General features: G+C 44.4%; 1 protein-coding gene across 2 annotated transcripts in view; it reads right to left on the bottom strand.

Moving 5' to 3' along the window:
* The window catches only part of CEP131 (centrosomal protein 131), a 441,974-nt gene that overhangs the window by 76,322 nt on the left and 339,031 nt on the right, over nt 1–26,621 (bottom strand). For both annotated transcript variants that reach the window (XM_078654173.1, XM_078654174.1), the window contains one exon: nt 12,545–12,652. In XM_078654173.1, the coding sequence (XP_078510299.1) occupies nt 12,545–12,652 (108 nt within the window). The remainder of the gene's footprint in view (nt 1–12,544; nt 12,653–26,621) is intronic.

A 26,621-nucleotide genomic window follows, 5' to 3' on the forward strand; every position in this document is an offset into this window, starting at 1 on the left:
ATATTTGCATACTTTGATAGATTGCATGTTGACATAGCTTTTCTACAGGAAACGCACATAGCTGCCAACACCACCTCCGCACTGGGCGCTAGATGGGCAGAGTCAGTGACCAGCTTGCATTACTCCTCATATTCCCGAGGGGTCAGCATTTTAATACGGAAGGGGGTACACTTTGAGATCTCGACCATACACAGAGACGCCGAAGGTCGAAGCGTCATTGTCATAGGCATGGTGAGACATCGTCAAGTTGCTTTGGTGAACACATATGGCCCGAACACGGATGACCCAAGGTTCTTTGCGAAGTTATGGCATGCCATATCAAACTTCCAGGTCGAGAACATAATATGGGGAGGTGATTTCAACATAGCCTTAAGGGATGGGTTAGATAGGTCGCCAAACGCACTAGAGCCGCATACACGAGCGAGAGCGACACTTCACAATGCACTGACAGATTTACAAATGACAGACATATGGAGGATCCACCGCCCAGGGGAGCTTGTGGCGACGCACATAACTGCGGCACACAATAGTTGGTCTAGGCTGAATTACTGGCTAGGCACACGGGAGGTGGTATCATGGACTGTCTCTATAAAACATTTACCAAGAACGCTATCAGACCAAAGCCCTGTGCTCCTAGCCGTGGCTATACCACATTACGAGCCACCACCTTTCACGTGGAGATTTAATGCTGAAGCTTTACAGGACCCATTATACACTGACACCATACATACGGCGATAGTGGACTACTTTGACCTCAACTGCCCCACGACGGATGACCCCTGTGGGAAGCTTTTAAGGCTACATTGCGGGGGGTATGTATTAGCACACCCACAGGCATATTGAAAGATATAAGGCAGCAATTACAAACGCGTGAAAATGCCTTGCAAACATTAGAACAAAGGTACACGCAAACAAGGGACATCGCACTACTGGGGGAAATACAAGTGCCGAAAAACATGAAGTGGGGGAGGGTCAAAAAGGGCAATTATTTAACGACCAAGGCTACTTAGGCCCTTATACTAGCAAAACAAACAAAAGAAACCTGGTCGAAATCACTGCGAGTATGCCATGTTGAGTCTGAGACCATGAGTCCATTAATGACACTGTAGTGATAACACTGGGCTAGAAAAAATTCCCATCAGCCCACCCATCTGGTGGAATTTCGTCACGTGGGAGATGTATCATAAATCCAATTCTTAAGGCACCTCGAATTGATGCAAAGAAGGATTTTGAAGATTTTTAGACCACAGTGATTCACTCGTAATGCCATTGGAGTGCAGTGCGCGTGAAAAAGTGAAAGTGCAAGATAAAATTGACTCAAAGGACCAAAAATCAGTTTATTAAGTATGGTGCTATGGTCAAAACTAAAAACAATGCCTCAATAGTTTTAAATAATAACTATACCAAGGCATGGTGTGTTTTGGTCGACATGTTTCAGCTAGATGGACTACTGGTCTCGGATGCTAACATAGAGGTATCGACGGACAGAGCGGGGCCTCCCTATTCCCGAGTGGGTGACCGGGTGAGGTGAGGCATTATCCCACATAATGCTGGGATAGACGTTAAGCTTGGATTACCACCAGTATACATCTGGGCTCAGAACAACTGGTAGGATTTATCCATTATTGTTGTACAAATTCAGCACTAGAATTACATTATTATTTGTGTTAATTTGCAGTCGCAGTATTTCACCGGGTCCTGAAGAAAGCTAGGACCAGTAGTCCATCTAGCTGAAACATGTCGACCAAAACACACCATGCCTCGGTATAGTTATTATTTAAAACTATTGAGGCATTATTTTTAGTTTTGACCATAGCACCATACTTAATAAACTGATTTTTGGTCCTTTGAGTCAATTTTATCTTGCACTTTCACTTTTTCACGCGCACTGCACTCCATTGGCATTACGAGTGAATCACTGTGGTCTAAAAATCTTCAAAATCCTTCTTTGCATCAATTCGAGGTGCCTTAAGAATTGGATTTATGATACATCTCCCACGTGACGAAATTCCACCAGATGGGTGGGCTGATGGGAATTTTTTCTAGCCCAGTGTTATCACTACAGTGTCATTAATGGACTCATGGTCTCAGACTCAACATGGCATACTCACAGTGATTTCGACCAGGTTTCTTTTGTTTGTTTTGTTGGAAATACAAGTGCTCCTAAAAGAACACCAGCAATTTGCGGCAGACGAGCTCAGATACATAATCAAGCACAAAACTGCCAGAGTGTATGGTGAGGGAGGCAGACCTGGCAGGGCATTAGCTGAGAAAATATGCTCAGGACGAGCGCCTCAAAATATTGCTACAATTAAAACTCGAGCGGGGACAGTAACACGTGACATTAAAGTAATAATGGGTGAATTCAAAGACACTTATGGCCAACTATATGAAGCACGTCCCTCGGTGCTACAGGAAGAAATCCTAACATATAAGGCAGATGTAGAAATAGCGTGGCTGTCGAATAATCATAGAGTATACCTAGCTCGCCCTATAACTGTGGAGGAAGTTGTTGAAACAAGCAAACATCTGCCAAATGGCAAGGCACCGGGACCTGATGGGTTCTCGATAGAGTTTTATAAGACATTCGCAGATCTACTGGCTCCGCACCTGGTGCGGCTTTATGGAGCGGCACACGAGGCACAAACTCTCCCGACATCAATGAGGGAAGCCTTGCTGATTGCGTTGCTGAAGCCAGGGAAAGATGAGGAACAATGTGATTCTTACCGCCCCTTATAAATGTGGACACAAAAATAATAGTGAGCCTCTTAGCGGCAAGACTCAAACCACTAATGCCACTATTGGTGAGACCTGACCAGTCCGGCTTCATCCCGGATAGATCGACGACACACAACACACAACACACGCACGCTCTTTGCACTAGCCCATTATCTGGCACCAGAGATCAAAGCTGTGGCGGTACTCTTAGACGCTGCCAAAGCGTTTGACACGATAGACTGGAATTTTATACATACGGTACTGTTACGAATGGGATTTCCTCCGATATTTACACAGTGGATCTCAATGCTTTACACGAACTTGTCAGCACGTGTCAGGGTAAACAAGCATGTCTCGGAGCTGATTGCAATATGTCGCGGAACGAGACAGAGGTGCCCACTCTCCCCGATGCTTTTTGCGTTAGTACTAGAGCCATTAGCTTGCAAAATAAGACAACACCACCACTACTCAGCCATACAACTCCCAACACGCCCTATACACATCTCACTGTACGCAGATGACATGGTTCTTTATGTCAAAAATCCAGAACAACACCTTAACCCTTTATTGCGTGAATGCATAAAATGTGGCCAATACTCAGGGCTGCAGATAAATTGGACAAAATCTCTCATCCTGGCGCTGACAGATGGCACAATCCCATCCACCCTGGATTACCCACTAGAGTGGCAGGACGAACCGACCAGGTGTCTGGGAGTATGTTTTCATAGAGACCCAGAACTAGTCATTAGAACCAACTATGGGAGAGTGATATCATCTCTAGGCGATAAGATCAAACGATGGAATAAATTACTGCTATCGCTAGCGGACGGGGCTGCAATCGTGAAGATGGTGCTTCTGCCTAAGTTCCTTTACTTGTTTGCTAACATCCCCATTAAACCTCCAGCAGAGGTGTTCCGTAATATTAACAAATTAGTACGGAGTCTACTATGGGCGGGCAAGCAAGCCAGATTAGAATTACAAACGATGACGCTGCCATATGCAAAGGGGGGTTTCAGGGTCCCAGACCTTTATCTTTATTACCTCTGCGCTCAGGCGCAATTCAAACATTACTGGTACCATGAGATTCCCTTCCTTACGCACGTAGCGGTGGAAACGGGTGATGCTGACCCAATCCCATTAGCTAACATATTGCCACATAAGCTAACTAGACTGCACGAGCGGGACATAAACCCGGTGAACACCACCACCGAAGCGTGGAGGCTGATGGGTAAGAAAGCTGGAAGATTACCACTTTACGCGCCAGCGCTCCCGTTAGCAAATCACCCGGCACTTTCAGTTACTCAAGAACAAGTAGGAATGGACTTGCTGCGACATGCTGGTATTGATACAATGGGCGATTTGTATAAAGAAGGGGTTTTTCAAACACTAGACAAGTTGGGGTACATTAGTCATCCGACACTGTTATTCAGCTTTAACTACTATAGGCTGCAAAGAGCGGTGAAAGAACACTTTGCCACATTTCCGGAGGAGCCCCAGACCCTGACCTCACTGCAACTTGTCCTAACAACACCCACCGCCACACACCTAGTATCGAGGTTATACACAAGCATACAGAGGGACATTGGGGGGGAACACTGAGGGGATGAGAGATAAATGGTGCGCAGTATTGGACGACACGTTGTCAGAGGAAGAATGGGAAACAACATGCATGCTCACTAGCATGCTAACACCAAATGGAAACCTAAGGATTATTCATTATAAATACATACACCAAATGTACTATACACCTAAAAGGCTCCACAGGTATGGGTTACGAGAAGACTCGAGATGTATACGATGCAAGCAAGACAACGCTGACTTCATACATTTAGCATGGCAGTGTCACTCAGTGGCGATGTTCTGAGAACAGGTGGTACAGGCGGTCAATGAAATGCTTGGGGTGAAACTCGACTGCAGGATCAAAGTCTGTTTGTTAGGCCTTGTTCCGCAGCTAAGGGCGAAGAAACGAAAGTTTTGTGTGGTTGCACTTTTAATGGCAAAAAGGAGGGTTTCACTGCATTGGAATGGTAAAATGGGGCCGAAGGTGAAAAACTGGTTAGAAGACTTAACATATTGCAGAGATACGCTGGCAACATATGAGGAGGAATTGCCGGCCGGATCACGCCCTAAGGACTACTGGATGTATTTGAGGGATTATCTGCAGGCGCAAGCACTAGTCCGAGACGAATAATACGAATAGGCTGGATTGCCATATAGCTGATACAGATGAGCAACAGTTACCATCTTTACAAGGGGGAGGGAGAATGCTGTGACACAGTGATTAAAGTTGGAATAGTTCATACTTTTTCTTTTGTTTTAAGGTTTATGGTAAAGATAAAATACAAAATGTAAGACAATTGACACGCTATGATGAATGTGATGCACTGCTCCACAATGCAAATGCTGGTCGCTGCAACGCCGCCGGTCCTATGGATGTCGGCTGATGGGCTGTGTACACCTAACATCATCATGCAATTACTGTAAACGAATGTGGCTGGCCTGTTATGGTTGTAGGCACAAAGTTGTGATTCAACATGTGAAATGTGCAATAAACGTCTTACACAAAAAAAACAAAAAAAAATAATAAATACCCGCCAGCTTCCCACAATCCTAACTGGCGTGGGTACCTCTCACATTTCCTCCTCCATCACACTTCTAGGCACTGCGATCCAAGACAAGAGCACCTCTGGTCAATCAGGTACGAACTCAAAACGCTTTTCACAAAGGTCCACAAAGATCGACATCATCACTGCACATTTCGAACTACACTCTCCTGCACCTGCCCTGTTACAATTTTTCGCCCCACAATAGTGAACAAAGTGAGCTAGAAATCACTACAATACCATGCATTGGTAACATCAGGTATTTCCATTGCTACAACGCTGCACACCTGTGACAGACAGAAAGCGCTATGCAACAATATGATTGCTTTTCACAGACAATCTCTTGATTCTTGTAAACAGCGCAAGACAAATTGGTTGCTAATTACAGCATTTTAGATTCGCTCCCGAGGTACTCGAGATATCATGTATAATATTATTTCACTATTAAATGGTATCTGTAAAAACATGTTATGGTATGCGCCTTATTTTTTGCAATGGGCAACAGAGAGCTGAGAAATGAGCGTAATTTCAATGTTAAAATCCAATAATTATACAAATGGATCGTTTTGCTGTGTCTGACTACTTTTTTTTTTAAATGTCTAGGAAATTTAGAAAACACATGCGTTTTGATTGTGTGCAGATGCTCATGCATACACGAGTACAATAAATATTTGTTTGCCACTATTCTATTTTCCTAAGTGCTTTTATAACAGTCAATGCAATAGGTCTCTGATTTGCAACATTTTAAGCTATTGGCATTGTAAATGAAAATGCCTTTTATTTATCTGGTTTGAAAACAAACACATAGATAAAAGGTTTGTCATTTACAATGCCAGTAGCTCAAAGTCTCGCAAATGTGAAACCTATTGCATTGCACATGGATTTGGCTTCAGCCTTTCCATGTGCATCCAATACATCCAGGTTTTTAAAGTTTGATTAAAAAAAAGTGGTGTTCTTTTCTGTTGATGAGACTCCTGTTAAGAAAACACAAAACTAGGGGTCCTTGTCCATAATAGTATCCTTTTAAGATCAGATTCCCATGTTATGTGGTTTTCAAAGTCAGAGTCGGAGGACACGAGGATGATGAGAAACAAATATTTCCTACAGAGCATTCTGAAGCAGGTCTTTACTGGGATTTCCAAAATGCCACTGCCATTGAAACGTTGGCAAAAGGGACATTTCTATTTCCCTCTGGTCTTCTTCCCGAAGAACTAACATGCTTTACTTTAATCATCGTCAAGCAATCAGGGACTTTTTAAGCACAACTACTCACCCATAAGGGTCTCAAGGCAAGGGGAGGGAGCTGCTGGTTCCTTTGAAGGCGCTGTGGTTCAGTCGAAGAGCCAGGTCTTGAGGTCCTTCCTGGATTGAGGCAATGACGGTGATTGTCGGAGGTGGACAGGCAGGGTGTTCCAGGTCTTTGCTTTGACATAGATCAATGTGGAATCAGTTTTGTACTTGCCTTAATCTACTGTGGGATTCAATTCTAGATTCTTTACTGAGATCATTTACATAGGAACTAAAACCTCTGGGCAGCAGCCTGGGTTTATCCATCTGTAAGGAGACAGTCAATAAACTTAACGCGGTACCCAGCTATTTAAAATCTGTTACTACTTATCCTACCTCAAGCTATCCTCTCAACAGCAAAGTAGGTGCTAAATGCCTTTCCCAAAGTTACACTGGATCCTGACTCGAAGAGACTTAAAGTAATCGGAGCAAGGATTTTCTGTGAGAGAGATTTGGCATAAATGCTTGCAATCTTTTATGTCTCATGGCACAGTGCTCTCCATGCATTTTGGGAGATATTCCACCTCATAACTGCTCACTCAAACATACGTTGGATTTTCTCACATTTTAAACTGACTGGGCTTGGAGCTTCCAAACAGTACATGCAAACAGCCTGAACGCTATGGACACACAGAGGCTATGTCCTTGGGCGCTGGCATCATCCTGGGTAGACATGCTTTCATGTGCTCGAGTGGCTTGTCAGGGATGTACAGCCCAAGCTATGACATAAGCTGTTTGACAGTGAGAGGTAAAAAAAAGACAACTAAGAAGAGATTCAGAAGCAGAGCTATTACATGTTTGCATGACTTACCCTCTCCATGTTGAAGATTTTTACCAATAGCATGAAAAGTTCCATGGCTATAAAGTTCTTTCTACAAGAGGCCTTATCAACCTATAAAATAACCTAGGGCCAGATGTATGACGACCAAAATAGCACCTCGCAAATTGCGAGTCTTGTGCAACTCCCAATTTGCAAGGCGCTATTTTGGATGTACAACAGTGTGCAACACACTCTTAGCAATTCCCAATGGGGGCGTAAATAGAGAGGCTCATGAATATTAATGAGCCTCTCGCAATTTGCGACCCCATTGGGAACGGCAGGCCCTCCTAGGTATGGTGGCCTGCTGGGCTCAGCAGACCACCATGTCTGGGACTGCTTTTAAATAAAGCAGGTTTTTTTTTTTTTTTTTTTTTTTTAAATGCAGCCCGTTTTCCTTAAAGGATGCATTTAAAAAAAAAAAATTAAATGTTTTTGTTTATTTTTTAAGGGCAGGCAGGGGACCACTGCCTACCCTTAAAAAATATTTTCCCCTGTGTTTGCAAAAGGACCCCTTCCCTTTTGCGACCCCATTACCACCCTCTTGAAGAGGGTGGTAATTTGCGAGTATTTTGCACCCGCAATGGCATACACAAAACATTCTTACATAGGGTTGCGCTCGCTATTAGGAAGGGAATGCCCCTTCCTAATAGCGACACGCAAAACCCTATTTTGTGAGTCGCAATAGGGTTTGTACATTCCCCATGCTGTTAAGGCAGGCGCAAACGGGTCATGCAAAAATGGTCGTACATCTGGCCCCTAATTTGTATTGGTAAAGCTTTCATTCATCATTTGGGGAACCTCAGAGCTGAATAGCAGATGGTTATTGCTACGCATTTCATCAGTATTCATTTTGTCGACATTGGGAGGAATATATATTTTGTGGGTAAAACAGGTTCTTGCTGTAGATGCATTAGTACCTCTGTGCCACCACAGCAGAGCATTCACCCCAGACAGGGACAGAAGTACTTGAAGAGAATAGCAACAACAGATGTAATCCACGTCTTTTGTAAGAAGCACAGGAGAGCTGCTTCACTGGCTTCATGTCAAAGTCTCAGAATATTTCAGAAGGGGGAGACAAGTTGTAAAAATCTCTCTTGAGATGGAGAAAGATTAGCAGTGACTGGTGGGTTTAGAAGTTAGGAAGATCAGGATATTTCATAACATCCTCAGGAAGCACCCCCTTCAGTGACGTAGCTGCCAATGGTGCAGTGGCACCCAGGCTCAGAGCCCGTAAGGGTCCACTGAACCCTACTTATTGTATTTTACTAGCAGTCTAGCAGTAAGGCGAACCATATGCCTTCCTTGCACCAGGGGCCATAGCGCTCTTGCAATGCCACTGACCCATGTTCCCATCATACTCACTTTTCCTCAAACAGGTTAATGAACCATGTCCTATTAGTGCTCAAGAAAGAGGCTGTGCCAAGCAGGTCTGTCACCTATTGCCACTTCATTTTGCTTTAGCAACAGAACCCAAGCCTCTGGGATTAGGGACTATACCGAGATATAATGAGATGATATCCTTCTAATAATGACTAGCACTCTTTTCTCCACCCCTAGGTTAATGGAAATGTAAATGAAATATCTCAAATCTCAGGATCTTTGTAATAGGTCTTCCCTCTTCTGTGTATCACAATCGACAAATTCCAGAGTGCAGATGTATCACAGTACAGGAAGATAGCTTCCGGTACTTGTGTGTGGAGTTCACTGGGGACGGAGACATGTAAGAGCACAGCCTAGACAGGTTACTTCAGTAATGTCACTATGTACTGGGGAAAACTCCTGCCTTCTCTGCTTGCTGGGGGCTCCTGTATTTAAAATGATTTAATTGGCCAGCTTTTTATATATTAAGAAAAAAAAAACACATTTTGGACCACTGACTGTCTTTAGACACTGTAAAAGTATTTTAATAAATTTACTGTGGGATGCCAAGAACAATCCGATCGCTCACAGAACACAGGATGGGTAACCGGAGGGCATACTGCAGGAAGGATCACCTTGTGGGGCTGGGCATTTACAACCCTGGAGGAGTCTCCAATCAGATTGGACACACTGCCATTAGGTTCAGACACGTACCAGCACTACGTTTATGGTGAGAAAATGTCAAAGAATGTGCCTCATGCCACAGCAACTGGGACCAGGGCATCTACTGTAACAGGATGAGAAAAGACAGTGATGAAGGAACCCCATGGTTGCTGCGAACAGTTTTGCGTGAAGTAACACAACTTAGAGGTTTAAGACATAGAGCCCAATAGGAATCAGGAGATGTAATGGGAGACAATGGGACAAAATCCTTCACTGAACTACAAACAGAATATGAGCTCACCCACCCTAAGTATTTCCGCTAACTACCGATATCCCACGCCCTATAAAGTCGCAGAATTCAGTAGTTGGGGTGAAAGATCACTCCCCACCCGATGCTAGAAAATGATGTAAGAAACAGAGGAAGGGACCATTTCCAAGATCTATAGAAACATTCTCTTCAACTTTCATGGTGAGCTATCAGCTCTGCTGGAGAAGGTATTGCAGACTTCGAACAAACCAAAGTTGTACACTGGTATGAGGTTCTGTCACTGCCTATGGAGGTGGCCATTCATCCATGTATTAATTGATTCAAGTAAAAAAAAAACTTCAGAGTTTCTTGGCACTCTACAGGTTACATAGATAACTCAATCTACCCAAAATACAATGTGCAGTTTATATACACTGCACTTACTTTGTCAGCACTTTTAAATGTATTATATATATATGGCCAGCATTGAGTTTCAGTTATGAACTGTGCACTTTTATTTTTGTCACAAACCACCAAGCACGGGGCCATTGTATAAAACACCTACTTGTTTGTTATTTTCATGTTGCTATAATAGAAACTATAAAGCTGATCTGATCAGTTTAATACTATAGATACGTCTTTGATTCAGTCACTTTCCTATCGCTTGTTATTAAGAGGTCCTTACTCAGTCCGAGGGAACCACTTCCAATTTATACTATAATTATTCCCAGGTTACTAGGAATACTGGGTGTACCATGCTTTTTTCTTGTAAAAGACCGCAATGGCAACTTTCTTTCACAAAATATGGGAATGCAGAGTGAGTGGCAATGTCTTGACAAGGGTTCATGATGAAATGATGGGGAGTACTGGGGATTCAGATGGGATAGACCATGTGCCTGATGTACGCATGTAAGCGGTATCTGTCTGTAAGTGGTATTTTTATCATGGAAAACTAGGCAAAAGGCAGCAGGAGTTGTACAAGGTTTAAGCCATGTATGGCGGCACAGAGAGACATTGCAAGATAATGGAGTAATATCACCCTAAAACTAGACACTTGGCAAAGAGGCAGGCACTGGTGTAAGGCTTTGGAGAAATTATTTAGGAAGGACTAATTTGTCCAAAGAAATTGGACAAAATAAGTGGCCTATGGTGAAATCATTAGCAATTATGGGTTATGTTTAGTAAAATTACTCTACTGCGCTGTATGACTGTGAGAGTTTGGAAAGAAACAGAAGAGGGTTTCAGAGGAACTTTACTACAACCATCATCCATGTAATGCGTTTGCGGTTTGCTTTTGACATTTTGAAAATAAAAATAAAGGTATAGAGCATCCTTCCAAACACATAGAAAGAAAGTGGTTTATGCAGAAAGGAAAGGCTCCAGCTTTAAAAGAGAGGAGGTGATTGGTGTCCTGTTTCCGATCTGTGATTACTCATTGATTTCATTGTAAAACAGAAATTCAGGATGGATTATCGGGAATACATTTTGCAAGCACTAAAACGGCAAGACTAGATAATGCTTTTACAGCTTCAAGATGCATATTTTCAGGTTAACATTATGAACGGTCACAGAAAATCTGCTGGAGTTGCAGGGGGTGCAGGCACAGCTTTAAATGTACTTAACCACCTTTCAACCTCATGTCACTCCCCAGACTGTTATGAAGATAGAGATTTTGTGGCATTCCACTTCAAAAAACGATGAGTCCATGTTGTATCTGTCCAAAATGTTTGGTTAATGAAAACAGAAAGTTCTGAGAAAGCAGTGGATCCCTTTTTCCATACCCATACAGACTTTTTTATCAGTCTGTGTTTTACTTGACTATAGGAGTGCCATCAAAGGCCCAGTTTCTGCGCTTTCAATTCATAGGAAAAACATCCCTTACCACACAGTACCTTTATCAGGCATGCATTTTTTGATGCTTTTACAAAGCTAGTTAAAGTAAGTATAGATATATGTGTGTGGGACGGTTAAGGTAAGGGAGTTTTTAGGATATAGAGGTGGATAAGGATATTGGTGGTAAGGGTATTTTTAGGGTTTAGGAGTGGGTAAGAGTATTGGGTGATAACGGTATTTTTAGGGTTTAAGTGTGGCTAAGGGTACTGGATTATAAGGGTTTTTTTAGGGTTTTGGGGTGGGTAGGGGCATAGGTTGGTAATGGTAATTAATAAAGGGGAAGCTTAAGGGTTACCCGCAAGCAATATAAAATTGAAAAAAATGGGTTTGGCACATCAAGGTATAGAGACACAGGAATATTCCACGACTTCCCATGGAATTCACAAGTAGGTCATTTGCAGAAACATCGGTCAGAACTCAGGAGTGCACCAAATAAGGGTTTGAAACCCATTGTCAAGGTGCACGATACACATTTTAAAATAAATATCGTTTTTTAGAAGTGCTCCATAACATTGACTTTTTATTATTGAATTGTCTTATGTTCCACTTGGTCTTCTATGATGCAAACAGTGGTTTCTTTTGAGGTTCCACATATCAGGAAGGATATCACACTCTGCTCTGCCTGGTATGAGATGCCTCCAGGAATCGGATATCTGTTCTTTCTCTTATTGGATGCCCAGAGTGCATGCTGCAAGTTTGCATAATGTTAAGATGTGCATCTTGATGGAGTTATTTCCACATATATCTATGTAGACTACAGAACAATGAAAGAAAAAAAAACATTAAAATGGATTCTACAACATAAAAAACTGTAAGACACCCGGTACAAAAATACAAAAAATAAAGCAAGGTATAGACTTCTAGAAAACCCTTCAACAGATCTAGTTCTTTTCTGGATCAGTTAGTAAATCTGGGCTCTCATGTCAAACAGATTACAATTACGGTATGACTGACCTGCTTGCTTGCTGGTTAAGGCGCTCCTTCTCCTCCGACACCTCGCTGTACAGTCTCCTACGTTGCTGTTGTAGGGACTGCTCCTCCTGTTCCAATTGTTTCTCGTACCTGCCAAGAAGAAGTAAGAAGTATTACTTGGGAGGATCTAATCACCAAAGTCATCACCCCAAACTCCTTTGCCTCTCACTAGGCCGCAGAGCATACCCACTCTGTGGAAAAGTGAACTTGCGCTTTGTGTTATCCTTCCATCCCAACCCCAGCAGGATTAGTGTGCAATGCTGCCGAGTTATGTTGGGACAGCATATCTGCATTTCGCCCATATCCTGCAAATGGGCCAAGAAGCAACGTCCAATCAGTTCTTATTTGATGCCCCGCTCTAATTCTCTCCATAAACTCAAAAATAATGAAGGCCAGTGATGTGCCACTGGGAAGCTACTGAGAAAAGTAAGACGCTCCTCTGAAGACAGCTCTAAAGCCTCAAATACTTCAATACTGCTTATTTCTCCCCTGAGGCGGAAAGCCGGGGGTTCTTGCTGTCACTTGCAACCTGAAATTTATACTCGTTATTGAGCCACAAATAACGCGTCTTTTTAAAACTTGTTAATATTTTAGCCTGTACATTTTTAATTACTTTGCTCACCTCGGCGCGAGATTACTTCGCTCCGAGGCTACTTTGGAGCAACATTCAGACAGCGCTGCTGCTGCTAGGCGCTGGGAACTCTGCTCGATCCAGCTGGGCCGCCATCTTTGCTTGGGGAAGGCTGCTGGTCGAGTTGCTCCTCCCTCCCGCCCTCCCGCCCTCCCAGGTTACTTAAGAGGGTGTTTCCTTGCTTTCTCCAGCTGCTTATTTCTCCCCTGAGGCGGAAAGCCGGGGGTTCTTGCTGTCACTTGCAACCTGAAATTTATACTCGTTATTGAGCCACAAATAACGCGTCTTTTTAAAACTTGTTAATATTTTAGCCTGTACATTTTTAATTACTTTGCTCACCTCGGCGCGAGATTACTTCGCTCCGAGGCTACTTTGGAGCAACATTCAGACAGCGCTGCTGCTGCTAGGCGCTGGGAACTCTCTGCTCGATCCAGCTTGGCCGCCATCTTTGCTTGGGGAAGGCTGCTGGTCGAGTTGCTCCTCCCTCCCACCCTCCTCCACCTCCCCGGACAATGGTTAAAAGCACTGGGCCATCCCGTCCGCGCAGCGGGCGGGCGCAGCGGGCGCGCCGATGGCGCGCCGAAGGCACGCCAAAGGCAAGCCCGTCTGCGCCCGTCCGCGCCCTGAGGTGCCCAGGGGCCCGGACCCCTGCTCCATCCTTGAATGTCCTACCCACTCAAATAAGGTATGCCCCTGAACAGCTAAAAGCCCTCATGCCCAATCCAAAGGCATTATGCCTCCACTCTTTGGATCCGGATGTGTTTGGGGCACAATGCTCCCATTGTCATTTTGCACCATGTCCCACTCTTAAGCGACCTGAAACCGGGAGCCTCTTTAAATTTTTTCTCTTAAACTGTCGTTCCTTGATTAAACATTCTACTGAAATGTCAATTCTTCTCGAGGAAACTAACCCTGACGCTATTTTCCTTACGGAAACTTGGCTTAAAGATGAGGTTAACCCCGACATTTCTGCCATATTACTTAAGGGATATGGACTACAAAGGGTTGACAGGAAAGAGGGCAGAGGAGGAGGACTAGGCATACTTTTCAAAAACTGCTATCAATGCAGAACCAGTCCTGCGACTATTCCATCCTGTGAAAGCATGTCCTTTGCACTCGACCTTTCCCCCACACTTACCTTCTCCGGCCTACTTATCTACCGCCCTCCAGGCCTAATGGGCAACTTTGTGAACCAGCTTCCTTCCATGATCGCTGATCTAGCTGTCTCTGTGCCTCATTTCACTGTTCTGGGTGATATGAATATCCACCTGGACAATCCCACGGACCCCCTAGCCAGCACCTTTCTGAGCGGTCTTGCAGCTCTCCAAATCGTTCAGAAGGGCTTTGAACCTACCCACATCAAAGGCCATCTACTGGACGCGGTTCTTAGCAACGACCAGAGACTTATTACTGGCCACCCTATCCCCCTGCCTTGGACCGACCATTTTCTGGTCCCTCTCCTCTGGCTGATACCCAGCCTTGGCTTGGCGCCCGCCCGAGCGACACTTAAAGGTAGGGACTGGTCGAAGTTGCCCACTGACCTATGGATGAGTTTATTATCCTCTACCCCCCGTTTGACTGAGGGTGATGTAGATACTCTCTATACTCACTATATTAATTGGTTACAGGCCACTTTAGATACAGCTGCCCCCCAAAAAACCATTAAGGAGAAAATCAAATCCAAAAAGTCTCCATGGTATACTCCTGAGCTAAAAGAGTTAAAGCGCATTTGCAGGAAACTCGAAAGAACGTGGAGATATACTCTCAAGGAAGAAGACAAAACCAGCTACCGAGAGGCCATTAAGAAATATAAAACTAAGACCACACTGGTTCAAGCTCTGTTCTATGAGGAAAAAATTACTAATTCCGCTAACTCCTCAAAAGAATTATTCCAGATAGTAAAATCCCTAATCAGTACTCCCTCTTCCCTGCAAAATCCTCTTGAAGCCCAAACCCGTTGTGATGCCCAAGCTGAGTATTTTTATCAAAAAATCCAAAATATCTCTTCTTCCTTTGTTCAGGTCAGCCAACAGTCAGTGGTCACTGACACAGCTTCTTCCCCTATTGACAGCCCACTCGCTGAATTTCCATTACTAAATGAAGAATTGCTTGACTCCCTCATGCTGAAAGTCACAACAGGCTCTCCACTAGACCCTGCCCCCCCACGACAGCTCATAGAAATTGCTGACACCATTAGACCAGTAATTCTCAACATTGTAAACAAATCAATCAGCTCAGGAACAGTCCCAGGTACTTGGAAATGCGCGCAAGTCAAAGCCTTGCTAAAAAAAACTAATCTTGACCCTAGCAATATGACTAACTACCGCCCTATTTCACTTCTTCCTTGGGTGGCTAAGCTGCTTGTGAGACATATTAATACCAGTCTTATGTCATACTTGGAAACAAACCATCTGCTTCACGACTCTCAAGCAGGGTTCCGTCCTAAACTGGGGACAGAGGCGGCACTTCTGACCGTGACTGAATTAGCACGCAGGCACATGGATCAAGGCGGCACTACAGCAATAATGCTGCTAGACTTAAGTGCCGCCTTTGATACCGTGAATAGTAACATCCTCCTCTTCCGCCTAAAACTCCTCGGAGTAACGGGCAACGCCATTTTATGGATTCAATCCTTCCTGGAAAATCGCACATTCCAGGTGGTAGAGGGTGACATCCATTCAAAAACCTGGCCTCTCAACCAAGGCGTGCCTCAGGGCTCCTCCCTGAGCCCAACGCTTTTTAATGTTTACATGCAACCTTTGGCAGAGATTGTTCATCCATTTGGCTTTGACATTGTGACTTACGCTGATGACACTGAGCTGGTGCTAGCTTTGAATCAGCCAGGTCACACTCTTTCGAATCTGAGTAGCTGTCTGGTAGCGGTCACAAACTGGATGGCCTCCTCCCATTTAAAACTCAATGGGGATAAAACAGAACTTATGTTTTTGGGAAACTCAGCCCACCCCACCCCTTTCCCACCTTGGCCTCCTTGCATGGGTTCCCCCCCTGAACCAAAAAAACAAATTAAAAGCTTGGGCATGTGGCTAGATAACACCCTCACTTTTACTCAGCAAGCCACCATACTATCCGCTACCTGCTTCGGACTGATGCGCATGCTGCGGAAAGTCCTACCTCTTCTCCCTTTCCAGGCTCGCAGGATACTGGTCCAGGCCATTATCCTGTCTCGTCTGGACTACGGGAATGCCCTCTATCTGGGAGCACCGAGTAGCACACTTAAAATACTACAGGTCACCCAGAACGCAGCAGCGCGTCTGCTGCTGGGCCTGTCCCGTAGTCACTCAGGCACCATGGCCTTGAGAAACTTACACTGGCTGCCCATTCAAGCCAGAGTTAAGTTTAAAGCAATGTGCATCATGCACAAGGCCATGAGGAAAAATGCCCCCGCCATGATCTGCTCCTTAGCCACCCCCTACCACCCCCAAAGATCCTTGCGGTCAAGCACTGCTTCTCTGGCAACAGTACGGAAAATTAAACGAGCCAGGTGGGGCGGACGCTCCTTCTCCCTCAATGCTGCCACTACCTGGAACTCCTTACCTCCTGCGCTCCAGAATGAGCCCAATCTTTTAATATTCCGTAAATCCCTTAAAACTTTTCTTTTTTCCACATAATCCAGTAATTTCCCCAGAAGTAAGCAACCTTAGCGCTACGAGGCCTTCGGGTAGATTTGCGCTTTATAAAACCCTTTTTCATTTCATTTCATTTCAATACCTGGTTCTGGGTACAGAAATCCACTGAAGTGTCCCAATTGATGCTTCCAGATTACAAATTGTAATAGGACAAGGAGACCCAATTAATAATTGGTCAGGGACCTTTGGGTAATTGAACTTTTTTCTAAAGACAGTGGTCCCCAGACAAAAAATAGTTGAAAGACAATAAATATAGACCCAATCAGTACTATATTGTAGAAATCTGTCCAGCCGGACAGATATTTAATGTGCAATCAATTCAATATTTACAAAGAATAAACAAGAAGCAGTTTTAAGTGGGACACAAGCCTGTATCCAACTTAGCAATAAAGACGTACAACATAAAGTGAGGGGTTCAGGCAGGGGAAAATGTTTGTTTCCAGCACATTTCTAATAGAACAAACAGAATGTACAGTAGACACTATTATACAAAAATGTAGGACATTTTAAACAAGCGTATATGGTGTACAAGGTGTCGACTGCGTTTCGATCCCTAAAGCAAATACTGGGATCATCTTAAGGACATTTTAATAAGCATACCTGTTTACATATGACTTAATTGCTAGAACCATGGGAGAAATTGAAGGAAGAAAAAAGAAAGGAAATTTGGAGTTAATTTACATACAAGGGGAATTTGGCGTACGTCAAGGTGCTCGTGAGATTTCCTATAGTGAGATTTTCGGTTTAGATGCGTGAGGCTCCTTTATTTAGAAACAAGCACGTGAAAATAGACGTGCAGTGAAAATTCTAGAAAGGGGACAGATAAAAGGAAAAAAGAATGCAGAGTATCAGGACGGAAGCAAGATCTGGCAAGGGTGTTTTCAAGGAGCGAAAATAACCTTATTTGTAGCCATGTGGTATGTGGCAGTTACACGGAAATGACAGAATTTCCAAAAGTTAGAGAAGCACGTTAATGTTATCGCATGGGGGACCTGAGGGGTAAGATGAGATCAGCTTACTCTGCGTCAATGGCCAAGCTGCCCTTGGAGGCAAGATAAAGAGTGCGTAGCGTGGGACCATATAAGTAAAGGTCTGGGTGCAGGTACGAGGAGTGACATACTGGAATGCTGAGACCTACAATGGGTAGAATTTATATTAATAAAGGGAGGTATACAGGTTGAAAGTAACCGCGGCGTGCAGGGCAGTGCGCTTACCGGGTAACAGGGTTCCAAGGTGACAATAGTTCAAGTTGGAGCAAGGCCCTTGTACGGACTGCGAGTTAGATTTTTGTGCCAGTGCTAAAGGGAAGGAGTAGTGGGGTAGTTAGGGATGAGAGACCAACAAGTGGGAAGAACCACAGTGTGTGTGGTGACCAGGCTAACCGGTTAGGGAAGATCCAAAATGTAAATGTAGCAATGTAAACCAAGCTGCAGATGCGGTCTCAAGTAGGGTTCCGGAACAATGCTGTGGGATTCACCCTAATTTTCTAGAACTGCAAACTGAACTTCTGAGGTTTTTCCAGAAGACAAGATTACATAGCTACTTCCTGTTGAACCTTCAACCTTAAAACAGTCCCAATACTCCTCTCAGACCTCCATCTACCTTCTCCCCCTCACCCAACATGATTCCAGGGGAAATACTCACTTTTGAGAAACTAGTTCTCAAAGACGTTACCTAATTGGAAACATGACGTCGATTCATTTCCTAAATCATCTCCATGGAAGAGAAAAATGCACTCTTTAACCTGAAGACAACCCCTACCCTTGTTATTAAACCTGCAGACAAAGGGGGAGGGATAGTTCTCCAAGATGAAGACCAATACAAGAATGAAATCCTGAGGCAGTTGGCAAATACTGATCATTACTGCAGATTGCCTACCACCCCACTAGGGAATTACAAAAACTCCTCCACGTCACAAATGAAGAATTAGAACATGTGTTTCTTAGTAAAAATTAACACAAATTTCTGAATATCACTTCACCACGCACACCAGTGATTTACACGCTTCCCAAGGCTCATAAGTGCCAGGACAAGCCACCCGGCTGACCCATCGTATCAGGATGTGGATCCATTATGGAACCACTGGGTCAATATGTTGATTTCTTTATTAAGGACTTTGTGCCAGAGACTGAATGCTACATACGTGACAGTATGACAATGATCAACTTGGTTGATGAACGCCCATTGGACCCCCACATCCGACACCTTGTGTACATTGGATGTGGAGTCGCTCTATACCAACATCCCTCAAATTTACTCACTCCTGGTTATTGAACGAGTCCTCAACAAATGACCAAGGCCCCATGCTGTACCCACGATCTTTATACTCCAACTTTTGGAAACTTGTCTGACCAGGAATGTTTTCCTGTTTGATGAACAATATGATCAGCAGGTGAAGGGTACGTCTATGGGGGCAGTTTTTGCCCCAAACCTAGCCTTACTCTAAATGGACGACCTAGAAACCAACCGTATAATGTCACCTATGAACCCCTTCCGCACTGGTATTTCTATGTGGAAAAGGTACATAAATTAAGTTTTTATGATTTGGTAGGATTCTGACACAACTTTGTTACAATTTTTTCACTGGCTAAATAACAATTATGACGGACTCAACTTTACTTTGACACACAATAAGTCCAACATCCCATTTCTTGACTTGAACATTCAGCACAAAGACGGGATACTAATCATAAGTTTATTTCGAAAGCCGACAGAGAGGAACACCCTCCTAAGATATTACAGTCACCATCCCCGAGCCCTGAGGGATCCACTACCTTACTCGCAGTTCCTCCGGATCAGAAGGAATTGCATACTAAAGGAGGACTACTTTCGTGAGGCTAAAGTCCTCAGTAACAAAGTGACATCAATGGGTACCCACGCAGGCTAGTCCGCAACTCCCTCAAAAGAGCCTGGTACTGCCACAGACACACACTTTTGGAACCCAAAGAAAAACGACCCCAAAACCGCATGGTCTGTGTGACCACATTTTCACCGGTATCACACTCCATTAGGAAGAGCGTCATCAAACACGGGGGGTTCTGAACAAAGCATATTTAGCATATTTGGACTTTCACTCTTGTGCACCTCACAGTCGGGCGATAAGGTTGCACTATGGTTAGTTATATGTGTATTCTTTATAAGGGTTATTTATCTCTCCATCATATTTTTGGTTATAGCCCACCTCTTTGATAGGAGGAAATCATGTCACACACTGGGAGTAACATCTGTGTACATTCTGGTTTTGAGTTATTGGTGGATCACCTTGTGTAATTTCTTGGTTATCATATTGGATGTCACATACATTGCTCTTTCATATTTGCTTACATTATGCAATGAATACATAGGTATTTTGTATGTTTATACCTATACAGCCTTGAGAAAGTTGCGGGACAACACCCCAAACGCGATGAAACACGTGTTGGCTGTTGAGAGCAAGATTTGGGAGTCTACATGAACAAATCCTGAAAAGGAATTAAGAGACGTTTCGCATCTGTTCTACTGTGGGACATATTATTTGTGTGTTGTTATAACGGGGACACCATTTTGTGATTTGTTGTGTGCTGGGGAGTTGATTCTGCAAACACGATAACCTAATTGACCTCCGGAACACAGGATGGGGTTATCTGGGCCTGTACTAAACTGGTTCTCTTAGTTCCTTCAGAACAGATCCCAAAGCTTCAAGGTGAACCAAGCCCTGTCCCATCCTGCACCGGTCACTCTGGGGGTTTCCCAGGGTTTAGCGCTTTCCCCCATGCTTTTTAACCTATTCATGGAGCTTCCGACAGAAATTCTGAAATCATCCAGCATTCACTATCACATGTATGCTGATGATACTCAACTATACCGAAGATCGCCTCACCTGAGGACATTCAGTCCCTCAACTCAGTCATGCTGGAAACACAAAGCTGGCTAACACAACCACCTGAAGCAAAATGCTCTAAAAACTGAATTCCTCCTAATCTCACCCCTCAAACAATCTCAGGACATGGAACAATGGTTGAATCAGCTTACTGCTCTTAATTGTAGACCTCACCTCGTAGATTCAGAATCCTCTCTGGGTATTATATTAGACAAAAGTCTGAACATGCAGAAGCACAATGGTTCCCTCGCCAAAGGAGCGAACTTCCAACTCAGCATCCTAAGAAAACTGAAACCCTAGCTCCCGTCTCATGACCTAAATGTTGCAGTGCAAGCATTAGTGATCTCAAAGCTGGACTATGGTAGCACAAAGCTGTGCGGCTTGCCCAGAGTGAAGACGGCTCCTCTTAGGGTTGCCCTCAATTCGGCTACTAGGCTCATAACTGGCACCAAAAGGAAAATGCTACTTACCAGTATGCATCTGCTTTTGGCATGTAGAGCTGCAGAGTTACACACTATGCATAGATGGCCACCTAGTGTTGGGCCCGGTTGTTTGCAGTTTGTTTTGTTGTAGAAAAGTCTTTGGAAGTCACGGGATAGGTGAATCCTCCTTTGGATGATACTGCGCATGGGCATCGGCTCCATCCCCAGATTGTTTTTAGCCATTAGGGAAGTGATGGAACTGTACAAGAGGTAGTGATGACCATGTGATTTTTATCTAATTTAATACTGGAAAAGATAAAGGTAGCCGGGGAGGCGGGTGGGCATGTAACTTTGCAGCTTTACATGCCAAGAACAGATGCATACTGGTAAGTATCATTTTCCGTTCGAGGCATATGAGCTGCAGATTACAAACTATGCATAGATTGTATAGCAATACCCACATCTAGCCGTGACCACCAGTATCTGTTGCAGTTGTTTGAAACAGTGTTTTTAGTACAGCATGGCCCACAGTGGCTTGTTGTTTAGTTTGCACATCTACACAGTAATGCTTTGTGAATGTGTGCGGTGAAAGCCATGTAGCTGCTCTGCATATATCATCTAGGGGAACGTTCCCCAAGAATGCCATTGAAGCCCCTATCTTTCTTGTTGAATGGGCTTTTGGAGGAATTGTTAACGTACGTTTGGCTTTCTGGTAGCATATTTTTATGCATTTAACAATCCACCTAGCGATCCCTGATTTTGATATGGTGTTGCCTTTATGTGGTGGTGAAAAAGACACAAAAAGTTGTTTTGTCTTACGAAAAGCTTGTGTCCTTTCGATATAGTACAGTAAAGCTCTTTTGACATCTAATGTGTGTAGAGCTCTTTCTGCGACTGTTTGAGACTGCGAGAAAAATACGGGCAGCTCAACTGATTGATTTAGATGGAATGGTGAAATGACTTTAGGAAGGAATTTAGGATTAGTACGAAGAACTACTTTGTTATGATGCATTTGCAGAAAAGGTTCTTGAATGGTAAATGCTGGTAGTTCACTAACCCTTCTGAGAGAAGTAATTGCTACTAGGAAAGCTACTTTCTAGGTTAGGAATTGCAATTCACATTTATGTAATGGTTCAAAGGGAGGTCCCATTATTCTTGTAAGAACAATGTTTAAGTACCACACTGGTGCAGGTGGCGTTTTAAGAGGAATTATTCCTTTGAGTCCTTCCATGAAAGCTTTAATAGCTGGTACTCAAGAGATAGATGTTGTCTATTTTGTAAGTATGCTGCAATGGCAGCAAGTGTAGACTGATAGATGTATAGGCTAAATTACACTTTTGAAGGTATAATAGATATCCTATGATGTGTTGAATGGACACGTCCAAGGAGTTTATTTGGTTGTTTTGGCAGTATATGACAAAGTGTTTTCACTTAGCAGCATAGCATGCTCTAGTAGTGGGACGTCTAGCTTCTTTGATAATGTTCATACATTCCGGAGGAAGGTTGAGGTAACCAAACTATGACCTCAGGAGCCAGATCGCTAGGTTGAGCTGAGCTGGGTCCATGTGTCTGATCTCGCCATGGTTCTGTGTTAATAGGCGTGGAGATAGGTTTCGTTTTTGGTGTGGTACTACCGACATCTGCAAAAGCGGGGTGTTCCACGGTTGTCTGGCCCAAGTTGGAGCGACTAGAAAGAGCGTCAGGGAATGTTGTTGTAGTTTGCGTACCACTAACGGAAGTAGTGGGAGAGGAGGAAAAGCATACGCAAATAGTCTTGACCAGTTCATCCATATCGCATTGCCTTTGGACAATCGGTGTGGGTATCTGGCGGCAAAGCTCGGGCATTTTGTGTTTTCGTGGGTGGCAAAGAGGTCTATCTGAGGTTGTCCCCACATTTGAAAGAACAGATGAAGAACTTGCGGATGAAGTTTCCACTCGTGGATCTGCTGTGTTTGTCGACTTAGCAGGTCTGCCATAGTGTTTTATACTCCTGGGACGTGTTGGGCTAAGAGGAAGATCTTTAGTGGTATAGCCCATCTCCATATCTGCTGTGCTAGCCGGGAGAGCTGCAGAGAGTGTGTTCCCCCCTGATTGTTTATATAGTACATAGCTGTCCTATTGTCTGTGCGGACTAAGACAGCTTTGCCTGACACTTGAATTTAAAATGCTTTTAGGGCTAGAAACACAGCTAGCAACTCTAAGTGAATGATGTGGAGTAACTTCTGCTGCGTTGTCCACCTGCCTTGCGTGGTGTGATGCAGTAGGTGAGCTCCCCAGCAGGAGAGCAATGCATCTGCTGTCATGACTATTTGAGGAACGGGCTCTAGAAATGGTCGCCCTTTGGAAAGGTTTTTGGTGTTCCACCATTGCAGAGAAAGAGGAGTCCGACCGTCTACCAACACTAGGTCTGTTAGTTGACCTTGAGCCTGGTTCCAATGGCGTGCTAGGCACTCCTGAAGTGGACGCATTTGCAGTTTTGCGTGAGATACTACAAATATGCAAGATGCCATCATTCCTATGAGCTGCATGAACACTCGAGCTGGTAGGGAGTGTTGCAGTTTGAATTTTGTTAGGAGAGTTTGCACACTTGTTATCCTGGCTGGAGAGGGATAAGCTAGTGTTAGTTGGGTGTTTATTGTAGCGCCGAGATATTGTTGTATGTGCGAGGGTTGCAGATTGGATTTGGTGTGATTTATTGTGAATCCCAAGTCGTGAGGCAGTTGAATAGTAGCGTGAGTGTGTTGTACGAGCTGTATGAGCTGGCTTTTTTTAGCCAGTCGTCTAGATATGGGAAGACATGAATATGTTGTCTTCTTAAGTGTGCTGCTACTACTGCTAGACATTTGGTAAACACCCTTGGCGCTGTTGTGACTCCGAATGGGAGCACTTTGAACTGGTAGTGCTGCCCGTCTAGCACAAATCCCAGATATTTCCTGTGTGCTATGTGGATGGGAATATGTAAGAAGGCGTCCTTGAGATCTAGGGTGACCAGGAAGTCGTTTAGTACCATCAGTGGAAGGACTTGTTGGAGTGTGACCATGTGAAAATGGTCCGACTGTATGTAATGTTTAGAGGTCTGAGGTCTAGGATGGGTCTTAAGGAGCCGTCCTTTTTTGGTATTATAAAATATAGTGAGTATACTCCTTTGTTTTTCTGATACTCTGGAACTATTTCTATTGCATTTTTCTGCAGGAGGGATATTACCTCCTGTCTGAGCAGTGTTAAATGTTCTTGTGACATTGGACATTGAGTGGGTGGTATGTTTGGGGGGGGGGGGGGTGGATGTTAGTTCTAGACAATAACCTGACTGAATTTTTTTGAGCACCCACCTGTCTGATGTGATGTTTTCCCAAGCTGGAAGGTATTGTTGAAGTCTTCCCCCGACAGGAGTGGGGTGGGGGAAGAGAGTCATTGGGCAGGGGTAGAGGCAGAGCGGGAGTTGTTATTTTTACCTCTGCCTTTGTTATTGTTACCCCTGTAACCACCCCTTTGGTAGCCCTTGCTGTAAGTGGACTGTGTAGGGGCTTTGTACGAGGTAGAAGCTGTGTCTGAAGAGTATCCCCTGGTGGCACCTCGATAGGATGAGCGACGAAATGAACGTCTGGGAGCCTGCGACTGCAGGGCTCCCATAGTTTTAGCGGTATCTGTATCCTTTTTCATTTTTTCAAGTGATTCATCTACATTAGGTGCGAATAGGTGTTGCTCATCAAATGGTTGATTAATAATGTGGAGAAGTGTGGCTCAATGGTTAGAGCGGCAGACCCTGATGCAGAGGTCTAGCCTGGGACCAGGGTTCAATTCTCGCCTCGGCGGGTCTCGGGCTCAATTTCCTCGGACCTGATAATTCTCGCCTCGGTGCCTATTCTAATCATGGGTCCCACTCTGCAACTCTGGGCAATAGCTTGCTTAATCTCCACAACGGCCCCAACAACGCTAGGATGCCTGGCTTCACCTTGGGGGTGCCCAGGAGTGGGCACTTCACAGGGAAAAACCAGGAAGGGTTCCACAGCGGTATGCGTACAAGCGCCGAGATGCCTCATGGGTGATTCGTGCGCTATACAAGTACTACACATTTACATTTACAAGAATGGCACTTTGTACTTCAGGTTTGATTCCCGATATACGTAGCCAGGCATGTCTACGTAATAGGAAGCTGGTGTTAACCGCCCTAGGGGCAGTATCTGCTGCATCCAGTGCACACCGAATAGAGGTGTTTGTAATGTTTTTCCCCTCTTGGATAAGTTAATTTGCTCTATCGAAGTACTTATCAGGGAGGTGCCTAATTAATGATTCCAATTCATCATAATGTGCCCTGTCATATCTGGCTAATAATGCCTGTGTATTGGCAATACGCCGCATGTTTGCTGCTTGAGACGCCGTTCTTTTCCCTGATGCGTCAAGTAGCTTAGACTCTTTATCTGGTGGTGGAGCTTCACCTGATGTTCGTGAGTTTTTTCTCTTGCGTGCGTTGGAAACTACAAGTGAGTCTAGTGGTACAGGACCTTTCATATATACTGGGTCTGAGGGAGCAGCTTTATATTTTTTATCTATGCGCGGGTTAATGACCAGAGTTCGGACTGGGTCTTTGGAGACTTCAGGAGCATGCCTAATTACTCCTTTAAGCATTGGTAGAATGGATGAGGACCTTTGTGCGCTATCGAAGGTATCCATTAAGAAGTCTTCATCTACAGGGTCTGTGTGTATGTCTAACCCATGATATTGTGCAGCCCTGTGAATCAATTGATTGAAACCCATAGTGTCTTCTGGTGGGGAAGGCCTGGAGGGGTATATGTCATCCTGAGGGACATTTGGGACATCTGGGGTGTTATAATCATCCCATGGGTCAGGTGATCCTGTAGGAGTAGCTGGATCAGGCACGTTACCCCTCCCATGTCATCAGAGCCATCATCCCTGTTGTCATCGTCTGGTATGATAGAGGATGCTGGGGAATGTTGTGGTATGGGAGGATGTGGTGATGGTACAGGTGAAAGAAAAGGGGAAGGCAGTCTTAAGGGGGAGGTAGCCATGTCCTTCTTTGAATGCGGAGCTGGAGTGTCCAGTGGTCGCTTTTTTAAGGCCAAAATCAGCTCTCCAGTGATTGGATCTTTAGCTAGAGTCTTTTGAGCAGGGTTTGGATGAAGTAAGTCCTCTGCAGGAGGCCGATCTTTTGGTGCGGAAGAAGGTTTTGGCACCAAAGCGGTTTGTTTTGGTTTTTTGGCAATGTCTTTAACCGGAGAAGCAGGAGTCTTTTTCGGTTGCGAAGCTTTTTTCGGTTCCGAGGATTTTTTCGGCTCCGGTATGTTTTTTGGATCCGATTTTTTTTCGGTTCCGGTGGTTTTTTCGAATCCGAAGCGGGCTTGCTTGGTTCTGACCTGGGTTTCGGTGCCAAAGGAGTAGTGGTTTTTTTCGGCGCCGATGGTTTGGATGCCGGTGTGGCCGGTGAAGTTGTCATTTTCGGTGCCGGTAAGTGTGCCCCGGCACCGTGCGATGGCCGACTCGA

The sequence above is a fragment of the Lissotriton helveticus genome, chromosome 7 (assembly GCF_964261635.1).
Source record: "Lissotriton helveticus chromosome 7, aLisHel1.1, whole genome shotgun sequence".
In the NCBI taxonomy this organism is placed as follows: Eukaryota; Metazoa; Chordata; class Amphibia; order Caudata; family Salamandridae; genus Lissotriton; species Lissotriton helveticus.